The sequence below is a fragment of the Callionymus lyra genome, chromosome 1 (assembly GCF_982586985.1).
Source record: "Callionymus lyra chromosome 1, fCalLyr1.hap1.1, whole genome shotgun sequence".
NCBI lineage: Eukaryota > Metazoa > Chordata > Actinopteri > Syngnathiformes > Callionymidae > Callionymus > Callionymus lyra.
The window spans coordinates 17,348,956-17,372,309 of record NC_141818.1 but is presented as its reverse complement, the minus strand read 5'-3'; the positions used below and the strand labels follow the sequence as shown (position 1 = coordinate 17,372,309).

General features: G+C 39.4%; 1 protein-coding gene across 3 annotated transcripts; it reads right to left on the bottom strand.

Moving 5' to 3' along the window:
• Nucleotides 1–3,999: 3,999 nt before the first annotated feature.
• LOC148088234 (rapamycin-insensitive companion of mTOR-like) lies at nt 4,000–22,812 on the bottom strand. Of its 3 annotated transcripts, XM_087795227.1 has the most exons (38): nt 22,723–22,812; nt 22,546–22,593; nt 20,008–20,105; nt 18,451–18,515; nt 18,249–18,380; nt 17,601–17,664; nt 17,074–17,200; nt 16,356–16,525; nt 15,987–16,054; nt 15,668–15,735; nt 15,504–15,586; nt 15,027–15,114; nt 14,853–14,943; nt 14,714–14,780; nt 14,559–14,639; nt 14,382–14,482; nt 13,930–14,095; nt 13,149–13,250; nt 13,002–13,048; nt 12,802–12,937; nt 12,537–12,736; nt 12,310–12,436; nt 12,030–12,194; nt 11,864–11,940; nt 11,716–11,794; nt 11,526–11,635; nt 11,362–11,449; nt 11,176–11,268; nt 10,899–11,005; nt 10,223–10,452; nt 9,081–10,149; nt 8,863–8,943; nt 7,426–7,685; nt 7,156–7,362; nt 6,928–7,080; nt 6,269–6,392; nt 6,051–6,189; nt 4,000–5,282 (listed from the first exon to the last, which is right to left on the bottom strand). In XM_087795227.1, exons 1-38 carry the CDS (start codon nt 22,769–22,771, stop codon nt 5,202–5,204), a joined length of 5,241 nt encoding a protein of 1,746 aa, XP_087651353.1. In that variant the 5' UTR covers nt 22,772–22,812; the 3' UTR covers nt 4,000–5,201. The 3 variants fall into 3 exon arrangements, with proteins under 3 accessions (XP_087651353.1, XP_087651362.1, XP_087651371.1); XM_087795236.1 differs by lacking the exon at nt 8,863–8,943 and having other exon boundaries at nt 7,426–7,733; XM_087795245.1 differs by lacking the exon at nt 8,863–8,943.
• Between the last annotated feature and the right edge of the window lie 542 nt (nt 22,813–23,354).

The window sequence follows — 23,354 nt, the reverse complement described above, 5'->3', positions numbered from 1 at the left end:
GAAAAGATTTCTCTCCTCTGGTCCTGAACCGTGTGCGAGGAACCATCAGTAGATTCTGATCCACAGACCTCAGAGCCCGAGCTGGGGTGTAAGGCTGGATCAGATCACTGATGTAAGGAGGAGCCTGACCATGAATAGATCTGAAATTAAGAACCAGAATTTTAAAATTGATCCTGAAAGAAACTGGAAGCCAGTGAAGAGTTTTAAGGATCGGAGAAATGTGAGTTCTTCTACTTGAGCGGGTCAGAAAGTGATCCAACCAAAAAAGAAGTATATATATATTTATATACTGTATATATATAAAATGCTTTTTATTATGACAAGACACACTTTTTATAACCTGTTAATTATATTGGTATCAAATATATGTCTTATGAAACAGACAGAGAAACAGAAGAGAAAATATATACGCTGATACACTGTATATACGTATAGCAACCGTTGAAGTCTGTCTTTATTGTGGCAGTTGGTGAGCTGGAGGGACTCTGCTCATCCATAAAGCTTTTAAAACACTTCTGGGTTTATGACAATCTTCAACAATGTACTCAAGAACCTACGAGGTAAAAATGGTTTTCTATCACCGATGTCGTTTATTTGAATCAACAAACACAATCATGTTCAACAGATCAAATCTTTGACGTAAAATATAGATGCATTTCCTCGTATTTCTTCACGTATAGGATCCTCTTATCGCTTCGATGTCTATCACGTCTAATAAATTGTTATTGATTTTCGCCCTGACTGAGGTTCAAATCTAACATATAGATAAACTTTATTCTTCATTTCCTCATCTTCACCAGCTACAAATAAACAAGCCATTTGAGACATTATACCTTAATTTGTTAAAAAATAAGATATTTATATTTAATTCAAAGCATGTTTGAAAATATATTCAATATATATTTCTTATTAATTTCCGTCTATTTATTCCATCATAAAATGGAACTGACACTAGTTCACCGAAGAAACCAACAGTAAAAATAATACAAAGAGGTGAATTGTGAACTGTGGTGCACAAACAAATAATTAAAGTTAAGGGCCACTAATGTGTCGATTTAAGTGTGTCTTAAATAGACCTTGGACACCTATTGTATCATCAGTATGTGTCTGTTTGTACAAAACTCTCTTTTCATCGAAATATTTACATTAGAAAATGTGCTTAAGCCCCGCCCACTGACAAGACTTGTTTTTCTGGAGATTAAATCTTATTTACCATAACCACACCCACTCCGCTCTGATTGGTCAAACATCAAGCACGGAAGTGTCTACCTCCAAGGAACTGGTTGTATAAACAAAGCAGGATGTGATTAAAGCTGGCTAGAGGAGTAAAGCCATTATTACATCATAATGGACTCCACTCGTGTAACCTCTCATTTGCTGAGATTTCAGGCGGGGAGAACGTTATAAGGTAATAACTTCAAAACATTATCATGATGAGAGACTTACTGCATTTTGGAGAGAAAGAATTCAACATTTGAAACATGTGAGTCAGTCAGGAGAGTTTGAGTTTGACATTGGTTGCTTGAAAAGGAAAGTCCTGCTGGTGAGTTGTAGAACTGCAATAACATTGGAAGACGTTGGACGACCAGGTAAGTAAGTAAGTAATATTTATTTATATATGTGTCCTTCCACAGGTGAGCAGAAAACCATTTTCATCGACAGCTTCTGATTTAACATTTTAGCATTTAGCAACGGTTCAGGATAATGTGAGTGTCTTGATGTGCAATCCTAACTTTAACTCACAACCTCGATTCTGGATGAAACCGTCATTTTTAATGATGAATACCTTGTCATTGTCCTGCTGTGAAGATATTAAAAAATTCAAAATGACAGTATGACCAAATATATTTTTTTTCTCTTGTTTATTTTGAGCGTTATCTTATTTCATATTTTGATTTTGTACTGACACCACAAAAAAAATCTATGTTGTGTTTACAACACTAGCAATAAGAGTTTTATGATTCTAATGACAAATGTCAAATGTTGCACAGACGACATCTTCTGTTCCAGGGTGAAAATCCTTGTTATTAAATGTAACATAAAATTTCTGCATGTATTTATTTTAATGAGAAGATTAAAGAAGGTTGCAGTAGACACAAAAACAGTAATCCTGTTGTTGTGTACTCTCACAAGTGCAACTGAAACACAATAAGACACAGACAAATTATGATAAGTAATAATAATAGTATGTTTAATAGCAATTTCACTGATTTTATCATTTCTTATTCAATATGACGTGATCACATTACATTTTACTAAAATGCTTTAAATGACCATAATCTTTTTTATTTATTTATTTTATTTCATATACTACTAATACTTGTATTTCACGACTAAAGTTCTATCTATCCATCTATCTATCTATCTATCTATCTATCTATAACCTTAACATTTGTTTTTTGTGCTGCCTATTAATTACAAGAGCCATGTTCAAATATGTACAAAGCAACTGAAGCCAAATTCAATATTTGAATGAAGTGTTTGTTTTGATACCGTATCTTTATTAAGCGTTAATTCACTTTGATTGCTTCATAAAACAGCCTCTATCTGCCTTCTGAGGAACAGCTCGTCCCGGAAGTTCCTCTCGACATGATTTTGATGTAAGATTACTGATTTTAAGTTCTGATAACAAACCTCAGTCCTCTTTATTGTCACGTCCTTATCTCTTATTCCTTGCAGCGCTCCATGCTCCGTCTCTGGTCCAGGTGGTACCATGTGGTTCTCCTCTGACAGGTTCTGCTATCAGAAGAGTATGGTGTGATGAGATAAGGAGACAGAAGGATCCACTATTATCAATGCAGTATCAGGTCCAGCATCTCATCAAACACTTGACCTTGAGCAGGACGCTGAACCTTCGACTGCTTCTGGTTCCATAACGCGCTGACCTTGATCTGCACTCTCACCCGAATAAAGTGATAGCAGATGAAGAATGATATAGTTTTTTACCAAATGTTTTCAAAATCCATTTCAGTTCTTCATATAACTTAGACAAATGTTTACAATATCTCATCGTAGAGATACTTGAAACCACCAGCACATCTGAAACTGATTTAACACGGATTCTTCTGGTCAGTGCTTCAACTGGTGCGGTGCATGATCGTACTTCAAGTACTAAACCAGACACAAATTCATCTTGAAATGTAAAGAACTTTCACAATATTTGACTCCTAACTATAACAAAGCTTAGTCTACTGTTGTTAATCCACTGCTTAAAAATATAATAAATAAAAATAGTAACTGACAGTTTCTGATTAATTGCAAACACCAAAACCAAAACAAGTATTCACCATTTTTAAATGTATTAATTGTATGGATTTATATACGGTTATATTTCTAACTATAGTAAAATGATGTTAGTAAATAAAAGAAAGAAAAAAAAGAATGACAAGTTGTTGGTATTCCGAAAAACATGGCTTCTTTTCATCGTTTACATTATTATCAATACAGAACAACGTCAATGAAAATAATATTTAAAAGCGTATTTTCTGCCGATTATCTTGTAAAAGCGGCCCCTATATTACAATAACTAATAATACCTTGATTTTACATTTACATGAGAAAAGGTCCCCGTTTTTCCTTTAAAATGTCCAGGTTTGGCAAAACTTTCGAAGAATTACGGTAATGTCGACTGTTGTACTCCATCTGTGAGTTTAATACTTTGACAAAACTTTACTTTAAAATAAACACGAATTACTATCTGAAGGAGAATAAACCAAGATTTATGTTCCCTTAATAGCTTATATTTCACTTGTTTTTTAAAAGGATGTTTTCTCTTTTATCTTTCATCTTATCTTATTACCTGCACGTTGAGTTCCTGATTGAATCTTCACTTCCGTTTCCTAAACACGTGACCACAAGAGGGCGCGTATAAAAAGCAAAAACAGATTTAAAAATAAAAAAACCCAGAAGGGAATAGCAGTGTAATTTATGTTTTAAGGTTATTTTTTTTTCAAATCGACAGAAAAAATTAAAATGAAACATTCCAATTTAAATAATTCATTTTGTGTCTTTCCATTTTTCTTTTATTAACAACAGATCCCTTTGACAGGATTGTATGTTTCTTCAGGTCACTCCCCCCCAAAAAACATACTGTACACAATATAAAGGGAAACCACGAGTCAGGCAAAAAAAAAAAAAAGAAAAATTAAATTATAATACAGTCTTGAGGAAAAAATATAAATAACTTTTTCTTCTCTGGTTGAGCTCACTCTATGGTACAGACATACAATAAATAGATCCATCTGACGTCACTCAGCTGATCTATCATTCATCTCTACGAGTCCATTTGTGTAGCAGCATTAGAGCAGAACAAGGAGACGTCTCGTCTCCATGGAGACGCCCCCCTCGTCCCAACCTTGTTGACACAGATTTGGGGCGTCATGATGTTACTACAATGACATGGCAACCAACTTTTTTTTTTTTTTTTCGGAAACAGAAGTTCCACAAGCAAGAGAGACGTTAATAAAGTGACGACGCAACTTGGCCATGCTTGTCGCACATGCAGTGGAAGAGAAGCACTGAGTGGGGTTCTGGGAAAATGCTTGTGGCCGGAGCTATGGTACGAGGAAGGAGGAAATTCCACACAGATCCAGCAGCGTCATGACGATAATAACTTACTAATGATGTCGTGGCCGAGGGCAGAAAAGGTGCTTAAACGAGTGACGGATGCGAACGGCTAGTGAGAACCTGCATGCTTTTCTCCTCGTGTTGCAGTTGTTTAGTGCTTTAGATGAACGAGTGAGTCTGATTGTCTGAGAGAACAGGGAGGTGAAGAGCACACGCATGACAAGGAAGAGATTAAAAAGGTCACAACACTCCTGTAGTGTTTGGGTTCAGTAGCAGAGTGTGAGGAATCACAACATGCCAAAAATCATTCAGTACAGAAAACACCAGTTCTCTTTTAAAACACAGTGCTTGGGGATCCGGCTCGTCTCCGAGTATTATTGAGGGTCGAGACCGTCAGACCCGTCTGAAGACAGTATTTGGTTCCGCTTGTTCACTTCGCACCGTTTTCCTGAAACGGCGCTCGGTTTGTTGACAAATAAACAAGTGCTTTGTTGACGTCCTTCTCTTCCTCCTCGGCCGAGATTCTGTTTGGAGCAACAGAACTCCTCTTCACCCCTTAATAACAGTCCGTCTCATAGTTCTTGCATCTCTTAAGTGTTCACAGGCTGCAGGTTCGGGAGCATCAGGGGGGACTATCAGGATTCTGCGGGCGGGTCCAGGTCCTCTTCCACTGGTTTTGGTACTTTAGTCAGGACTGACTCGGCCTCCTCGTACATCTGGAGAGAGGGACACTTATTTTAAGAGCTTCTTTACATTTCTCAAGCATGAATGTTATCATCAGGCCTCACTTGACACTTTTATGTCTGTTGACACAATTTTACCCTCGAGTCAACATGTTGTAACGAAGTCTCTTATTCAACTATGATATCATTTACTCTTGATCGTTCAGGATAAATCTCCTCTGTATAAAATGCCACTATTTTTGGATTGTTAAAAAACAAAACAATATTTTCCTTACTTCTTAAATAGCCCACAAATTTTTAATATTTTAATCTTGTGTATATTATACACATGTACATGTACTTTCTTAAGGGCTCAATTTTTGTCCTTTTAACAAGCCTCATTTTTTTTACATTTCTGTCACCATTTAAATATGATCTTAAATTAAAATGAAATAATAGAAATTCATGTAACATTTAATGCCTTTTATTCTAACATTTTGGCATATTTTTAGTATATCTACCTTTAAGTAAGTTTAGTATTTTAAGTTGCCATATTAAGTCTTGTCGGGCCCTCAAAACAGTCACTTAATATGTTGTGGTCCCTAAACAAATTAGGCCCCTTCGCATAATTGTACCTTAAAGGTTGAGCTAAACATAAATACATAATGGGAGGCTGGAGTAGGATGGTTTGGACACTGAGAGGAGATACTTTAAGACAAAGTTAGGTTTGGATTTTAAAAAAAGAATAACATTGAGGAAATGGATTTAATTGTTTTTTCATAGAAGATTCTGCAGAGAATGGCCATGATAGCTGTGACTCACTGGCATGAACTGGACGTCCTGGAAGAGTTCCTGGATGAAGCGTCTGGACAAGAGACGGAACATGCAGTGAGCCAGCAGGTGAGAGACCTCAGAGTACAGGCAGATGTCGTCGAAGGCGTAGGGAAACTTCTCCTTGATCCTGAGAGCAGACAAACGTCAACAGTCTAATAAAGCGTACCAACGGTCGTTCTGGTCGTCAAGACAGGAAGCAGCTTTACGTTAGAAGTCCTGTCTCGTGGCCTTTGGTTCCTACAGAGGAGCTGAGGTTGATGATGAGGCGAAGCACCTCTTTCCTCAGAAGGACTCGGGAGGCGGGGCCGTCCTCGGATATGGACTTACCACCTGGAAGTCACAACAAGATGCTTGAACATTTAGAATTATTGATAAATCAGGCCTCGAGCCGTTTGCAAACATTTGAGTTCTAGTTTTTTAAGGTATTTGAAGAAAAACCCTCTTTATGACCCTATTAATGTTTATATTTATATTAAAATAGATTGGGGAAATTGTAAAACATTGGACGAAATTTTGGAGGAAAGAAACTTCAAAACGTTTAAAAATTGCATGAATTATCAACCTGTTTAAACCAGATCACCAGTCTGGTTTTTCACTACCGCTATCTGCCTGCAGGGGCAGCAGTCGCCAACTATCTAATGCTTCGTGTCAACTGGTCAACATGGAACAGCAAACATTTTTAAGAGCATTTGATTTTTGATGAAGTTACAAAACAATTATGCAAAACTGGTATACAATTGATAAAAATGTCTGGTCTTTATCGCAACTTTGTTTATGATTAAAATAGTTGAATTAATAAAATGAAACTACTTTTACACCGTATCCATCAATTCAAATGGAGAAGTCCAGTCATGTCTTCACTCACCTATGACGATGTCACTGGGTGTGGGGGTGCTGCAAATGGATCCTTGTGACACGGCGGCGTCGCTGCAGCCTGAGACGCCAGAGAATTTGGACTGTGGCATCACCTCCAGACGATGACCGCTCTGGCCGGCCCAGGACTGGAAGTCGACATATTCTGCAGAGAGAAAGAGACGATCAGAAGTCCAGAAGTTTAGCTTTAGACCGAAAGATGCTCTTGTGTGTTTCTGACCCGTGCGAGGGCGTGTGCTGTTGATCTGAGGCTGGGCAGGATATCCCAGGACAGACGCTCCCACACAGAAGAGGCAGTTGTCGTCGCTGTGATCCTGCAGGCCCGTCTCATCGGGTCCCACCATGTGGTTTGGACAGTCTCCGCGGTTCACGATCAGCTCCGAGATGCTGAACTGTTGCTTCAGTATTGGGAGGGCGGGCCGGTCACCTGTCAAGAGATATGATTCGTCAAAGCCGTCACTCTGCGACCGCCCTCATCATGTGACTTTACCATCCCCGTCCCCGAAGAGGAAGCGCTTCCTCTCCTCTGAAGGCGGACTGATCCTCTGCTGAAAGTACGTGGATTCTCTGATCTGGAACATGTCGTGGATGTCCATCGGCAGGGCCAGTCCCACGTAGTCGTCGTTGCACCCGTAGGTGGCGCTGGAGACCATGGAGCGCACGGAGGAGCAGCGCTGCAGCGTGCTCTGGTTGATGGGGCTCAGCAGCTCCTCTTTATCTAGAGAGGCAAAGCTGAGGGCCTTGAGGAATCTAGGGAGGGAGAGAGGAGAGGTGCGTGAGAGGATCCGAGGGGAGAGGCTGGGACAGAAGAGGAGCACCAGGGAGTCGATAGAGAGACAGACATGGTGAACAGAGACAAGACTACAGGCAGACCACAAGAATGAAAATGAAGCTACCGCGGGTCAAATAAAAACTATGCAACCAGCAATGATTGACGGCTGTAGAATCAAACCCTTACCCAACATAGGAAACAACAATAAACATATATTATCTTTCAATATTTAAAGCAAACTGAATCACACAAGGGGCCAAATTCCTTTAGCCATCTAAGTCGCGGGCTGAACAAAATGTATATTTACTAAACTGTCCATTACGGTAAGTCGGATTGCAATATACTTTTTGTGGCTCAATATATCTGTGTTTGTTCTCACAAAGCAAATTCCTTTTCTTCAACATCCGGTTTACAGTCATCATTAAGCTATGTTACTTTTTGTACTTTTGTTACTATCTTATAATTTAAATACAAGCATCTTTATAGGTCTTAATATAAACACAAACATTAATCTACAAAAAACATTACATGGCAGGCCAGATTTGATGTATAAAACATTTAAATGTATATAGTGATCCTATAATTTAACTTCAGCGTTTTCTTAATTAAAAATAGAAGTAATGGACCCTAAATGTCAGTGAAATGGAAACTTTTTCCTTTAGGCCAAAATCAACCAGTAAGTTTGAATAAAATTTGGACACAGTTTTAATTGTGTTGTCACAACAGCTGGGATGCAACACACTCAGAAACTCTTGAGTTGAACCACAAAAAAACTACAGAACCTACACAGAGCGTCACAAACTATCTAGCAGTGATGATGCCTCATGGAACAGTTGTGAAGTGAAGACAACGTGTCTTAATTTTGAAAGGCCACTAGATGGCACTCTCTGCTTTATAATCATTGACTTTCATCTACTAGTTCAATGAAACCTACACCATCATGGCATCATTTTCAAGTGCCATCTATTGAACTTTAAAAATGATGGTGTCGTCACTACACAGCCGTTTCATGAGGCCTCACCAGTCACTGCTATACTGTATAGCTACATGGGTGGAAGTGATGGAGACACTACTGAAGGAGGAGGACACTATCAAACTGATCAACTGCACTAGACGCTACATCTGCGACGATCAGACTGATGCAGGACCACCCACCGCGGGACCAGAGTTCTGGACAGTCTGCGATACGGACTTATGACGCTGGGCTCTGGACAGGTACACCTCCTATCTGATATCCTGACAGACACATCAAAACTAGTTACACATGTTTAATAATAAAATAACTCGACGGGACCCTTGAAGGACACTTGCTGGTAATACAACAATTTGAAATTGCAGATTGTAGCTTTGGTGTGTGGATTTATACTCCTTACCTGCGTGGCGTGAGTCTGGAGTCCAGGCTGCCAGTCTTCATGGTGATGGTGTCTGTGAACAGAACGTCTTTGGCGGGCGATGCCAGCGCTTCGCTGTGAGACAGAGACGGGTGGATCCTCTGTTGCTGCAGTCGCTTCAGTGTGGCGTAACCTAGCGCGTCTCGTGGGCTCGTGTACATGAAGCTACAGTCCGCTAGACTCTTGATGGTGGGGACCGAGGGGGACTTGAGGGACTGGGCTCGACGGGGGAGCGTGTGCGAGGAGCCGGGGGGCACCAGAGACGCGGTGGAGGACTTGGATGTGGACATGTGGTTTGTCTGGGGCGTGAGCGTGGAGAGCGTTTTCACAGTCTTGGCCGACACCACGGTGTTGAGGCTCACGCAGTCGGAAGAGTCCGGCTCGGGCTCGGAATGATCCGGGTTCCCGACGGTTTCCCTGGAAGGACTTGAGCTCATGGAGCTGATGCCGCTGGTCGTCGTGTCCGTGTTAAAGCTCTGACTGCGGCTTTTGAAATGAGTACCACTGCTGCCGACCCCGCCCACGGTCCCACCGGCGGAGGAACAAACGCCGTCCCCTCCTGCGAGTCGCTCCCTGGTGTGGTGTTCCACGTGCACACCCAGACCACTGAGCGCTAATCCTGAGCCCCCTCCTCGGGCAAGTCTTCCGTCCACAAGGTGCTCCTCGGACCCTCCTCTGGTACCAACAAAAGAAGTCTCCAGGCTGACCGTAGGACTCTTGGGCATCCCTCTTCCATTGAACACCATAGTGAAGACGTCACCTTGGTTCGGGCTGTAACCAGAGGGTTCTGTCACAGTCCGGTTACGCCTCGTGTTTCCTGACTTTAGTTCTGTGGGGGTGTGAGAGCCTGAGGAGCTCTTGGGGTCACTGGTGGAGCGCAGCTTCTTGCTCGGGAGGGACAGAGAGTTGAGGAAACGGTTGCGTACGAAGCGTGTGGAGGCCAGGATGGTGAAGGGGCTGCGATCTTTGACTGGTTTGGAGTGAACATAGAAGGGCAGCTCGTCTGACGTGTCCAGAACATCACACTTGTCGTCGTCCATGATATACATGTCTGAAGACGCAAAAAATACATGAATTAACAATCACTAAATCATGACTTTAAAAGAGAGTGAAGTCACACGAACTTGGTTGAGATTCACTCTCGCTGTTGTGGCGGGAGCTGGTGGACTCAGAGTTGAGGCTGAGTGTGCTCGGGACTGAGGAGAGTTCAGAGGTGAGATGCGTTTCCACTTCATCTGGAGTGACGGGCCACAGCGTCCGGCGACTGTGCCTGACCGCGTCCCAGCCATACTGCTTCAGAACTTCACAACCCTGACGGGTCTTGGAGATGACGCCCAGCACGTACACACATGTCCTATGACAAGAAACCAGTTCATATTTTGTCAAATCCAGAGATTTCTTACACAAAATTACCCAAATGGACATTTATTTGTAGAAATTGTTTGTGTAGAAATTAGAATTTAGGACTGTGTATTTGAGAGAATCACTGTCTTTTGGCTGATATTACAATGACCACCAGGATAACAGACGTTAAAAAAGGCCTGTTCTCAGTAGTGGACAATAAAGCTTCAATTTCAGGTGCTAGAACTACACTTGTCACGGTGCAACATAAACATTGAACTGAAGCCGTTATTTTAAGATTTATGAACTTGACGTATAAAAGAAAATTCTGTGAGTATAGAGAGTCAATTTAATCTCATATATGAACATCACTTTCAATTTCTCCAAACAAGAATCTAACCAAGTGAGAACAAATTCATAGGTATTTAATTAGGTTTTATCCTGTAAAGGGTCACTTACCCTCTGACTGACAACACTTCACAGTGCTGGGCCAAAGTTAAAATATCAGGAATGACATTTTCCTCCTGGAGAAGATTCAGGCCCCAATTGGAAGAGCCAATGTTGCCCTGTAAGAAAATTTTTGTCATGAATTAAGGAACGTTATGTCCATTTTGTCTTGAGATTTTAAAGACTAAAATAATTGTAGTTCACAAAAGATTTAGTTTATTAGCTATATTATCATATATGTACAATAAATGAATTTATGATGTTGAAAAATGAGATAAAATAAACTTACCAGAGCCCAGAGAGCAGCTTTCAGCTGTTTAATGCCCTCCCAGGTGTCCAGCATCGGGGAGCGAACTGTGTAGCTGAGGTCAGGGACAACACTCTGTGACAGGATCAGATTAAAGTGTTTGTAAGATCGAAAGCAAAATTAAAAATAAAAATCTAATACTTTATGAGTAAAAAAAGTAGCACTTACCTGAGACTCCAGTAGATGGCAGCCAGTTTTATCGTGCACTAGCTGACCATACAAATGCACTGGTAGATAAACATTTGGTCTTTGTAACCTGGAGATTGCACCGAAATGTTGGCAGGAATGTCAGTAATTAACAACAACAGTTATTTTCTAACGTCAGATCTCACCTTTGGTTGCTACGTCGCACGTAGTTATCGCCATCTACAGGTTTGCGGTACGTAGTTAGCGCTTCATTGAGCTGCTCCTCTATTACGTCTACATACTTGAGGTTGTATTCCTGGGATTCATTAGTGAGGTTCGTCAGTTTACAACAACAGAAACTGGGAATTGAGTCTTTAAAGAACAAGTAAGCTTTACCTTCTGCCATTTATCTAACTGTTTGCTGACATAGCCTCTCTCATTCAGGTAAGAGAAACCTTTGGGGATGGAGAGGAACCTATGGAACAGACATCTTTTAGTAATAAGAAATCCCTCTTTTTTTTTTATCTGCAAGAAAATGACTTACCTCAGCAGCAATAGGAGGCCTTTGTCTCCCAGGTGAGATAGAGCTGGTTTCAGTTGAATCAGTGCATGAAGGTTAGCCTGACAGGAAAGTCGATTTAATTGTTAATTTAGCAAAATTGTTGAAGAAAATAAAGTTTTTTTTATAGAAAGAGGAATATCTTTTTAACCTTATCTTCGCAGGCCTCGTCCAGTATGTCAAGCGCCTCCATGGACACAGCCTTGTTGTGGTCGTGGAGCTGTGTGACCAGAAGCTCCAAGCCCCAACTACTGAAGAACTCCACGCCGGCCCGCAGAAGCACACGCAGGTGCTTGGTGGCATATAGCCTGCAAGTCTAAAGAGAGGCAGAAAGATTTTTACTCAGTTAAACTGTATTTATGTTTTAGCATGATAATCAAATCCAAGCAGACATTAATCAAAGTCAGTATTTTCACTTCCTGCATCCTTACGTCAGTAGCAGCAGTCAGGATCTTGGAGAGGATGACTCTGGCCAGACCATCTATACTGTAGTCCAGTGTGGACACGGCAAGTTTCAGCACAGCATCCTGGTTCTTCACAGAGCTCAGGTTCAGAAGGCTGCAAGGGAGAGTTTATATAGAAGCGTTAAATGGGTCATGTGTATAAAAGCAGTTTTACACCTGGGAACCCCAAGATGAGCAGCTTCTGCTTTACTCACCACTGAAACAGGCCACATTTCTCAAGGAGTTTGACTCCCTGGGAGTGTGCCGAGAGCGTTCCGAGGAAGAGGAAGTAGTGTTGGCTGAGAGTGGTGAGCAGACCGTTCGTCTGTAGACTTCGCTCCGGCTTCAAGCCTGATGAATAGGACAGCCACGACACCATGTCCTTCACCAGGTCTTCCAAATAACCGTTGCCATCCTAGAGATCAGACAGGATGTTGGTCGAGGTCGCAAAGACATGCTCAGAGTAACAATATCCGTTACCTCGTCTGAATCCATGAGAAACTCCACAAACTGACAGCCAACCACAGTGAGTTGTCGTGCTTTAGGGTGATCTAGTGCGAGCCCGGCGTACAATTTACTGCTCGGCTTATAAAAGTACAGCAGCCTGCGGACAAACCTGCAAACAAGCGTGTGTGTTTGAAACTCAAGGACTTATAATGAAGGATTATGAAAGGTCTTACTTGTGCATCTGTTCATCTTTGTTGTTCCTGAGATTTACATTTGGCCACTGGAGGGAAAAAAACAGCATAAGAACACAAAAAGCAAAAAGAAGAAACAGAACATCTGCGTGCTAGTTCTAACGTGCTGCAACAAGCCACTAGTCTGACCTTTAGAATGGTGGCGATGAGAAGCCAGTTCCACTCCAGGTTCTGCTTGTGGTTGAGAATGTGACTGTCTTTAAGGTTCATCATCAGAGCTTCCTCTGTGTCCTGCAGAGATGAGGACCAGGACATGGTGAACAAGAATTCAACACATTAACAAGCATTTCATGACTAACAACATCTCTTAAAAATAGCCTTTAGTGGTTTAGTCAGCATTCTTTTACTCAAGCAGCCGCTTTTATCCACTTAATCTACACGTCACAAATCCTGATTAATCTCCTGAATCCTAATTTGTTATGCAGGTGTTTGACATTTATCAAGCAGTTACGAGAAACAACTTGGACAGAATCATTGGAGATTTACTGTAAGGAGTTAAGAATTAAGAATAAGAGCAAAAAATGAATTATTTTCCTTAATATTACCATAATAACCAATAATTCCTCATTATTACATATTAAGAGACGTTTTGCTGAGCAGCAGTTAATTAATAATAATTTTGTAGTATGAAAATTTTAAATAAGCTTTTTTTTTATAATTTTTTTATTTGTTCACATTACTGTTAAATGAGAAAGAGGTTGTTTTTTTGTTTAGTGTGTGCTTAAGACAAGGGATGCTTTTGGTCTCACAAACGACATAGAAATCAAATCGGGGTATTAGTATTCATCACAACAATTTCCCTGTGAGTGTAAAGATTATGTATACATTTTAAAGGTACACACGTCTTAAATGATCGACTTATAGATCTAATAGAAGTAAAGTCATTTCAAAAGATTATGCATATGCTAACCTTGATGACGTAGATGTCCCTGTGTGCACGCGAGTGTGACTCTCTGCGGCCGTGAGAGGACGCAGACTTGCGGATGATGTGGTCCAGGTAAAGACTGTGTGGTTTCGGACCTTTCTTCTTCTTCTCGTGGAAACGCTTCAGGTTGTTGACGGCCGCACTTGCTCGACTGAAACAAATGTAGAACTCTTACAAGTCATATTAAAAGTGGAACATTTAACATTTGACATTTAATGGAAATACAAGACATTTCTTTCTTCTCAAAGTGGGTAAATATGAGTCCCAGTAACAAGTTCACAGTAGAAACAGAAAAAGATTCAACCGTAATGCAAATTAGACTAAACACACAGTGCAAAAAAACAACAAAAATTATAATATAATAGTGAATTAATAACAATAATAAACCCTAACAATATGACAATAATATTATAGGACAACAGTGAATTTTTGCTTACAGTCGTTTCTCCTGAGGGATGTCAAAAGACGCAGCCATGTTGATGAGCGTGGGGAGGCAGTGCAGATGGTGACTGTGGCTGTGAGGGAGAATGGTGTTTGCCTGAGGAGAAAGTAATAAAAATATATATATATATATATATATTCCTTCTTAAACACAAGTGTCATCCATTCATTACCATGTGGAGAAGCTCTCCGAGAATGATTGTGGCTCTGATGGCGAGCTGATCATCACTACTCGTCACTACCTCAACAAGACCCTAAAATAAACGGAAATACATACATTTTATCAAATTACAAAGGTGAAATGTTGTGAGTTCTGTCGTCTACTTACCTCTAGGAGACCACTGGAGATGAACGCTGACAGAACAAATGCTAGATAGTTGTCCATCAAATCAGGCCTGTTGAGTATACACGTCACAAAATAAGAGAAAAGACTATGAAACAAGTCAACACTTGAAAGGAAGTTTTACCTTGATCGAGCTCGGTGGGGCAGAACAACTTTGGCCTCAGCAGCAATGAAACCATCAGACAGTCGCCACGTGTCCTGGAATCTTGCAGGATCTTAAATGAAACAGGAAGAATAAAATAGTTCATTTCATTATAATATTAGCCATTTACTTGACATGAAATCATTTTGAACCTACCAACACTAAGAAGAGCTTCAGTGAAATCTTGGGTAACGATGGGAACAGGAAGTCGAAATATCTCAAATAAAACCTCCAGCAAACCTTTCTGCAATGAAAATAGCATCTCAGACATTAGAGCATCTACTGAAAAAAAGCAGCTGTATGAATCTTTTTTAGATGCTGCACGTCGCCCGAGTTTCTTGCTCAAGCTTCAGAAGCACTTAGCTTGTCATTCCTAATTTCAATCTCTTCTATTAGTGCAAGTATTAAGTAGCAGACAATTATATACATTTACTTGACACTTTTTCATATTTTTCAAATATCTTAAAAGATCAGCACTATTTAGAAAAGTTTTTCTTCTAAAAGTCATGAATCATTCAGACAAACCAAGAACAGATAATGCACAGAATGCAATACAATACATTCAATATTTAAGTTCTGGAAAAGTAATAATAAAATAAGACGTTTAAGAAGGAGAAAAATAACACTACTTACTCTAACTTCCATATTTGGAATGCTTAGTAAACCAATTAACGATTGGATTCCAGAATTTCCAGCCTTGCATAGGTTGATTATCCCTTAATAAAAAGAATAAAAATTAAAATGAAACAAACCAATTTTGAAAGATTCAAGTGAAACTTTATCATGAAGTTTCTTACCAGACCATGAGCGAAAGGCTGCCACAATGGCCATCCTACTGGACAAGAAACGGGCCTCTCGGTCATCCCTGTACATAAAAAAAATATATAATAATAATTTTAAATGATCTACTCAAATGTAACAAGATGATCATTTGAAACTTTTGGAGTTCTTGTCGCTCAACAGCCTCACTGAAGTGAACCCAAAGTCAAGTAGCCCTGATAACACAATAACATGATACAAGCCTACTGTCGCCAATATAGGAACAGAGAAACAGTAAACAGACGGAAATGTCAGGACACTATCTTTTTGTTTCCACTGTGAGACCAACACACTCACTTGAGCTGCCCTTCAGCCATGTCTGCATTGTGACGGTAGTGGAAATCGGTGAAGGGTGCCAAGATTTGCTGCAAAACAGAAAACATCATGATATTACGTTTAAAAGATCATTTAGTGACGACAGATCATTTTGTTCTTATTCTACATAATTCACGGGGAAAAAGCATTATATAAATTGTTAATCTGTGGTGATGACAGGTGTCTTTCTAAGGCGTCTTTCAACTCACAACAGGGCTTTTCAGCAACATTGTAACCAATTACTTTAAGCTCCATGGGAAAGAAGCTGCAGTCAGTAATCCCATTTGGAAATATTCCCAGAATATAGCTTCATTTCAGTCTTTGAAATCATATCTTGGCGAGTGCATTCACCTCGAGTTCAACATCGACTCGCACGTATTGACGTGTCCGTGGGTGGTTGAGTAGATGCAGGATGGTGGTGATTAGAGCTTCATTGATGCGGCTCAGCTGACAGTCAATCACACTCTTGAGGATGGTGCTGAGGCCTCCGCGCTTGGCCACCACCTCTGGGTTCTTCAAAGCTGGAAAGTGAAACCACGTTTATAAGTATCTTTAAATAAATCAAATTCCATACCTTGCTGGGGTCGGTTCATTTTAGATAAATACAGTAATCATCCTCTCAGAAATCTAGTCGTGGCTCCAAGTTTATTCAAAAACATAAAAACAACTATTTTAAGATTGTATTTGTTTGAGTCCTTTTGTCTCTCATTGTGTTGCTTGTTGCCACAACTCCAAGTTTCCATCTGTATCTAAAATGACTTTTAACTGTTGTATATCATTATTAATATACAAAGTTTGCACGTTTAGTCAGAGGACCACATTATATCATGTGCTAAAAGGTTCTCACACATCTGAGGGAATCTCCTAAGAAATGAAGACTGTAAGACTATGTGAAGAAAAAGAAGGAAAACTGGTTAGATATAAGATGTAGGATTTTATGTCGAGAATAAATAAAAAAAAAAGGTGCTGGTAGATTTGTAATTAGGTTAGAAATCTTCATTGTTGCTAAAAAAAAAACAGTAGCTCCACAAATAACTCCTGTTCCACTTAATTTAAAAAAAATCCTCACCTAGCTCGCAGACGATGGCGATGGCAGCTCGGACCATCCGGTCTCTCTCTTGAAGCCCATCAGTCCCCACAGCAATTAGAGAGTTTGCAACCGAGGTGGGAAAGAGGCTTGCATTGACGGTGATGATCTGCAGAGGAAGAGGTTGATGTTGACAAAAAATTGTTGTATTGTATTTCCTGCTAAACTCTGTAGGACGGTCAAACAATAACACTCTTGGCTTCACATAATTCTGTGAAAGACAAAGAACAAGCTTGATCTTGTACACCAACGATCAAATTACTGCCAGTTCAGCCAAAAATCCCCTTTTGTTGACACATTTGTATGAAAAGAGTTTACAGTAAACTACAGAAGAGAACTATACATAAAATTGCCTGCAGAATCACACACACCAACCACATGCTTGCAAACACAGTGATCTTGAAAGTGTTGCTATGCTGGTGTGAGAAGTGGTGACACTGACTTTACAGTGACCCTTGGAGTTAATTTACAGAGAGGCCATAAGAGGGAAATGGAACTTGTGTACGCACCTTTCGGACCAGTCTCAGTGCCTGGGTCCTCTCCCCCTCGTTGCTTTGCTGGATGTCAATGCACCTGAACAGACAAAGGCCACATTGTTGTTCTATTAGTTGTAACAGAAAAGCAAGAAACTATTGGTTAACATTCACAAACATTATAATTACTTTAAAACTGTTTTTTTCATTCATTTTAATGCATAAAACAACATAATCTTAAACCCAATTTAATAATTTGCTTCCACTAATATATGTGAAACAGTTCTACTGCAAAGGATAATTGTGCTACATTGTTTTTTGTGGCACTCTTAATCCTGTTTGATTTTATTATTTATTTATCCAGGTCAGTCTCAAACTAGTAATTATTATAACTTCCTTGATTCCTTTATTCTGCCCACACCATGGGGCGGGGTTTAGGGCTCTTGTTCTATGTGATTTCAGCTCTGAATGTGCTTTCAGATGCAAGTTATTTTAGACCACAAATAGCCTTAGGTATCTTCTGAGGCGATAAGACAGTGATGAATGTATGCAAGATAAAAAATGTTTCACGTGTCCTCAGCGGGTCACCAGAAACAGCTGCTTACATTCCTGAAAAGATTCCTGCAGGATTTCCCTGAAGAAAATCCACACAAGAGATTAAAAACGAAAGTCAAAAAGTCTCACCTGGCTATCAAATAATCCACCTGCAGTCTCAAAACCTTCTGGAGGACAACAGTGTCTCTTATGAGGTAGCGGAGAGCCCGTAGCCCTGCAGCTCGCACTTCTTTAGCCTCATTCAGTAAAGCTAGTCGGAGACTGTGGGATATAAAAAACATGTCATGTTAATGACGCACAACTAGTACGCCGACTATAGTCGTACACTTACCAAATTATTATTTCTTCATATGTATAGCCAAAGTCCTCCTCATGGTGACCCACACTGCATAGCAGCTGTAAGACAGACAGTATAAATGTTATTTGGTGGACAAGACTGTAGTTGCTGTATCTTCTATCCATGATACCTAAAAAGAAAGTAATTTTGATGGTCATGGTCCCTTTTTCAAAATGTATAAAACGTCTGAAAGTAATACATTACAGCAACTACATTCTTTTGAGCTCATTCTGAAAACAGCAAAAAAAAAAGGCCAGCTTTATTTACAAATATTCACATCATTTACAAACATTCATGTCATTTAGTGACACCGAGAAATCTGGAAAAGATCTGATGATGATAATATGTTTAAGAAAATTCAAATTCTCCTCTACATTTGCATGGTTACAGCCGTCTCTCAGCAGCTCAGACAAAGGCAACAAAAAAAAACAAGAGCTTGGAAAATCCCAAGGCAACCACAAGATAGCCTCATTAAAACACGCAACCAAAACTACTTTTTAGGTTAAGAGGCTTGAGCTACTTTTGGTCTTCTTGATGTAAGAGCCCATTAGTAAGCAATATTATATAATCCAGATTATATTTATTTAGTCTACAAAACAGTATCATCAGCAAAAAAAAGGGAAACAAGACCCAAACTGTATCCTAAGAACTTAAAAAAATAACACATAGTATATCAAAGAGGACTATTAATACAAAGGTATTACACCTCGCTGGATGATTTAGCCGGGTTTATTGCAAAATTTGGTGGGAGCCTTTGGGTTTCGACAGCTCTGATGTCAGAGCCTAGGCAGGCGGTGGGAGGGGAGAGGGGGCCAGGAGTGGGGCATGTGACACTCTGCATTGGGATTAGGTCACCCTTACTGTCCTGGAACCCTTATAAGGTATCAGCAGCAACAGACACAAACAGAGACATTGTGGAAATACTTTGTTGTAAACACAAGGAATGTAGTGAGGAGAATTCAAATGTACAATACACACACCTTTTTACAAAAGTATCTGAGCATGTCATTCAAGGAGGTTCTGTGTGACTTTGTTGAAGTAAAATAACCAATTTAATTTAACTGATTGACTAAAGAGCTATCAGATGAAACAATCTGTAAAAGCCGAATATCAAGCAATATAAAATCTATCTAGACTCCCTCATGAATGATTGGTAAAAGGGAGACACATTTACATTACTTTCATTTATGTTTTTTAACATACGCATGCGTCAAGTGGCTTCATTGATATCACTGTTCACCAAATAAAAACTTTTAGAAGTTTTCTTTTTATAATCCATATGTTGTAACCAGTATGTTGGATTGTTACCCTTTTTTAAGTTTCTGCTTAAGTTAATTTGCTAAGGTCTATTTAGACCTTAAGGACTTTATATGTTGAAGGTCAATATAAACATTTCAGATCATGTTTTTGACAACATGAGGGAAAAAATGGGCTCATGGTCAACCCTCACAAATACTCAAACAATGGGTCTTCCTGGAACACTGAAGCTCCCCCGACATCATCCACATAAATATATGTAAAACATAAATGACGTTGAATCACCAGTGTTACCTTAACAAAGTTGTTCAGGTGGCCAAGTTTGCGCATGTTACTGACTCCATGTGGTTTGGCCACATTTTGAAGAATTTCTCTGAAGTTTTCAGATGGCTCTGCAGGAGACAAAAAAAGAGGAAATACATTGTAACTAAGACAGGAATTATTCTGTATTGCCATAATACCAGTCGGTGAACCATAATTGATATGTTGCAGGAAGTTTGGTCCATCTGGTCTAACTAATTCAGTGTTTACAGTAAATACAAAGTCCAGACTGTTAAAGACAAACCTGTGCAGGGTGCTTTTTGTGTTCAGTGCCGTTTTGACACTACATTCTTGTTGCAAATCTTCACGACACGACATGAGAAATGTATGGAACAGATCCTTTTATTTACACTCACTGTATAGTCAAATCTTAATTTGCTACAGGCATAGAATTTCAATGAAGTCAACTGTACATACATAGCATAGGAAACTTATTATAACCAAATAAGTGAATTGTTTGTTTAACAGTTAAGAAATGTACATGGCTGCAGGAAAAAAGGGGGAGAGGAAAAATCCTTTACAAACTATTTTCATTTCATGTAGCAAAATTTTGGTTCAATGCAACATGTTATGAATTTAGCAAGAAGGTACAACCAAGCCAGGAGAAAGACTTGGCTTGAATAGTTACCATATCAACTATTCACAATACTTTTTCAAACGTTTCCTCGACTGTCTTATGAAAAATATATGGCATCGCCCGTTCACACACCTGGATATGTATTAGTCTGCTATAATGTTTCTGCTGAAGCCTCTCTTGAGTAAAGTCAGCATCACAGAAGAAGTTACTAAAAAAGATATATTTATTATAAAGAGAATACACTAAAGTTGGTATTTTTGGCTTAAATATGCAGAAAGTTAGGCTAAAAAATAATTTAAATGCAGGATAATGTAGATCCTGAATTTAAATAGTTTCTGTTCGGTTTTTATTTACCGCATTACAAAAATAATAACATTAAAAACAACCATTTAAATGTTATTGATTATTAGATCTGTCAGGAAAAATAATTGATATATCTCGCTCAAATCGACAATCCTTTAAAGTATTAAACCAATTAATGGCAATTCTACTTTTGAGGTACAACTCGCATTCCCATGATAAGAACAACAACATAAAACTTTCTCCTAACAGCAAAATACCCAGGAAATTAAAACAATAACGTACTATTTGCATCAAATCGTATTGTGGTACAAGACACTACTTTTAATGAACAACAAATGAACCCCAATTATTAATTCAATAATACTACTATGACTAATATAAAGTCAAGGTCACATGGGATGGATGTAAAATAATAAATGAATAGAAGACAATCAAAACATGGACTATGGCCACAACATCAACTGCCCAGAAAGGTTTGAACGTTTTCAGGCTTAACCCCTCAGATAATAAAAAATCCTGGATGAATTAATTTTTCTGAAGGGAATCGGTAATACATTTTTTATAGACTGTAAATCCACACATTGGGTTTGTTTTAGCGTTAATAGATGCGACAAAAAAAGAGGGCAAGTTATTCACTTGCAGTTTTTTTTTTTACATGTAGCAGATAAATTGTCACTTTAAATAGTCTAAATTACTAACCGATAAGTCAGCAACCAAATAAAACATCTGGAAAAGATGTAAGGAAAATTGTGGCAAAAATTAATTATACCATTTCATAAATACAGCACAGAAAGGCCAGTTCGTTTCACACCATCTTCTGTTCTTAATTTACGAAAGCATCACTCAACCCTTCCATTAAATCCATTACTCGTCTAGCAAACTCCATAGCTCACGACATTACTCACCCTATAAATCAATGTATCATGTCTCTACCCTCAGGACACAAGTACAGTACTATTAGGTTCAGGAGGGCTGGGAGAAGGTCTGATCCCTGAACAGAAGGCCCTGCTGATCCGCCTGCTGTATACAAAGTTGTCTTTGTCACTACTGTTGTTAAGTATGTGATGTAGTTTTGTTTTGTTTGTAATGCTTATTTGTGATGTATAATTTGTACCGTCAGTGATGACAAATATCACTACGGTACAAAATAAATACATCTTTATGTAGTTTAGACTGATGGTCAGGCAAATTAATAACCACTTCTTAGTCAGTCACCAGAGCTAGATATGAACATTTTAGGGTCAAAATGAGGTCGTTCTGTCAACCAAGTAACATAAAGCAGTGCAGATGATGGTGTCCATCTGAAGTGTCTATGTAGCCTCATCCACCATGGACGTTTTTTAAGAGTCTAATGCTGACTCAGATCAACAGCAACAACACTTGCTGAGATGAATCCTGGTGAGTTGGTAAAATATCAGACTTCCAATGAAAACAACAGAGCGCCGTCATGGCTCGTTAGCTGGTGCAGCTAGCCAACGCTAACTAGTCATATCGCCCGAATTACCATCTCATGAAACAGAAAGAGGAAATGAATAACGAGTTAGCGGGGAAATGTTGACGAATGCGTTGAATTGAGGAGGAAAGTCGTGCGAGTGCATCCGCACGGAACAATACTGGCGGTGACTGCTCACCTCTGGTCAGATCCAGCGGCACGTTCTCCTCCCCGCTGTCATTCCGACCTGGCGACAAGAGCACAACACAGGCGGGCTCAGTAACCACACGGAGACCCTCGTCCGGCTCAGCCTGCTCGGGTTAGCCATGTACCACACAAAAGTGACGGCAGTTGAGTCGAGTTTTCTAGCGCTCACCTCTCATCCGAAGACTCCGGATAGGACGGCCGCGGAAGCTGGCCGCCATGTTTCCAGGAACATACACAACACCGGAAACTTCGCGGCTTCTCGCGAGAGTTACAGACAACCGGGTGATGTCGTGTCGTATTGTCGTACAGATCCAGTGTCAGCTGAATGTTTTACATCCGAAACTGAATATATAACGAATCGTTCTAGAATACAGATCTGGGGCCGGCTTCATTGAGAAAGGTTGTGTATAGTTCACTCCCATTGCTGCCAATTTGTTTTACTTGCGGAAGATTAACCACAAGTTATACGTATGAAGATACAAGAATATTTAAACCAACCTTTTTCTAGTCAATTTGTCTTTATATCAATTAGAGAAAAAAAACAAACGAAAATGCTTTGATTTCATAAATAATTTGAATTAATTTAAAATATATAATTTTAAGTAAGTAAGTAAGTAATATTTATTTATATAGCGCTTTTCGAGACCAGGGTCACAAAGCGCTTAGACAATCAAAACAATACTCAAAAAAGTACATACTTTAAAGATCAAGATAATACTGAGAACAACACAGGAGTTCGATTTTAATGAGTGTTTGCACAATGCAACGTATTAAAAATATATATAATCTAAACCAATTCAA

Bases quoted from the DNA above. Each gene is read 5' to 3' on its own strand.
- LOC148088234 (XM_087795227.1), bottom strand. From the start codon at position 22,771: ATGGCGGCCAGCTTCCGCGGCCGTCCTATCCGGAGTCTTCGGATGAGA. The intron at 15,736-15,986 runs GTGAGTGTGTTG...TTTTATGTACAG, and splicing joins ATGGCTGAAGGGCAGCTCAA to GGATGACCGAGAGGCCCGTT. The intron at 15,115-15,503 runs GTAAGTAGTGTT...TTTTCATTGCAG, and splicing joins TTCCAAATATGGAAGTTAGA to AAAGGTTTGCTGGAGGTTTT.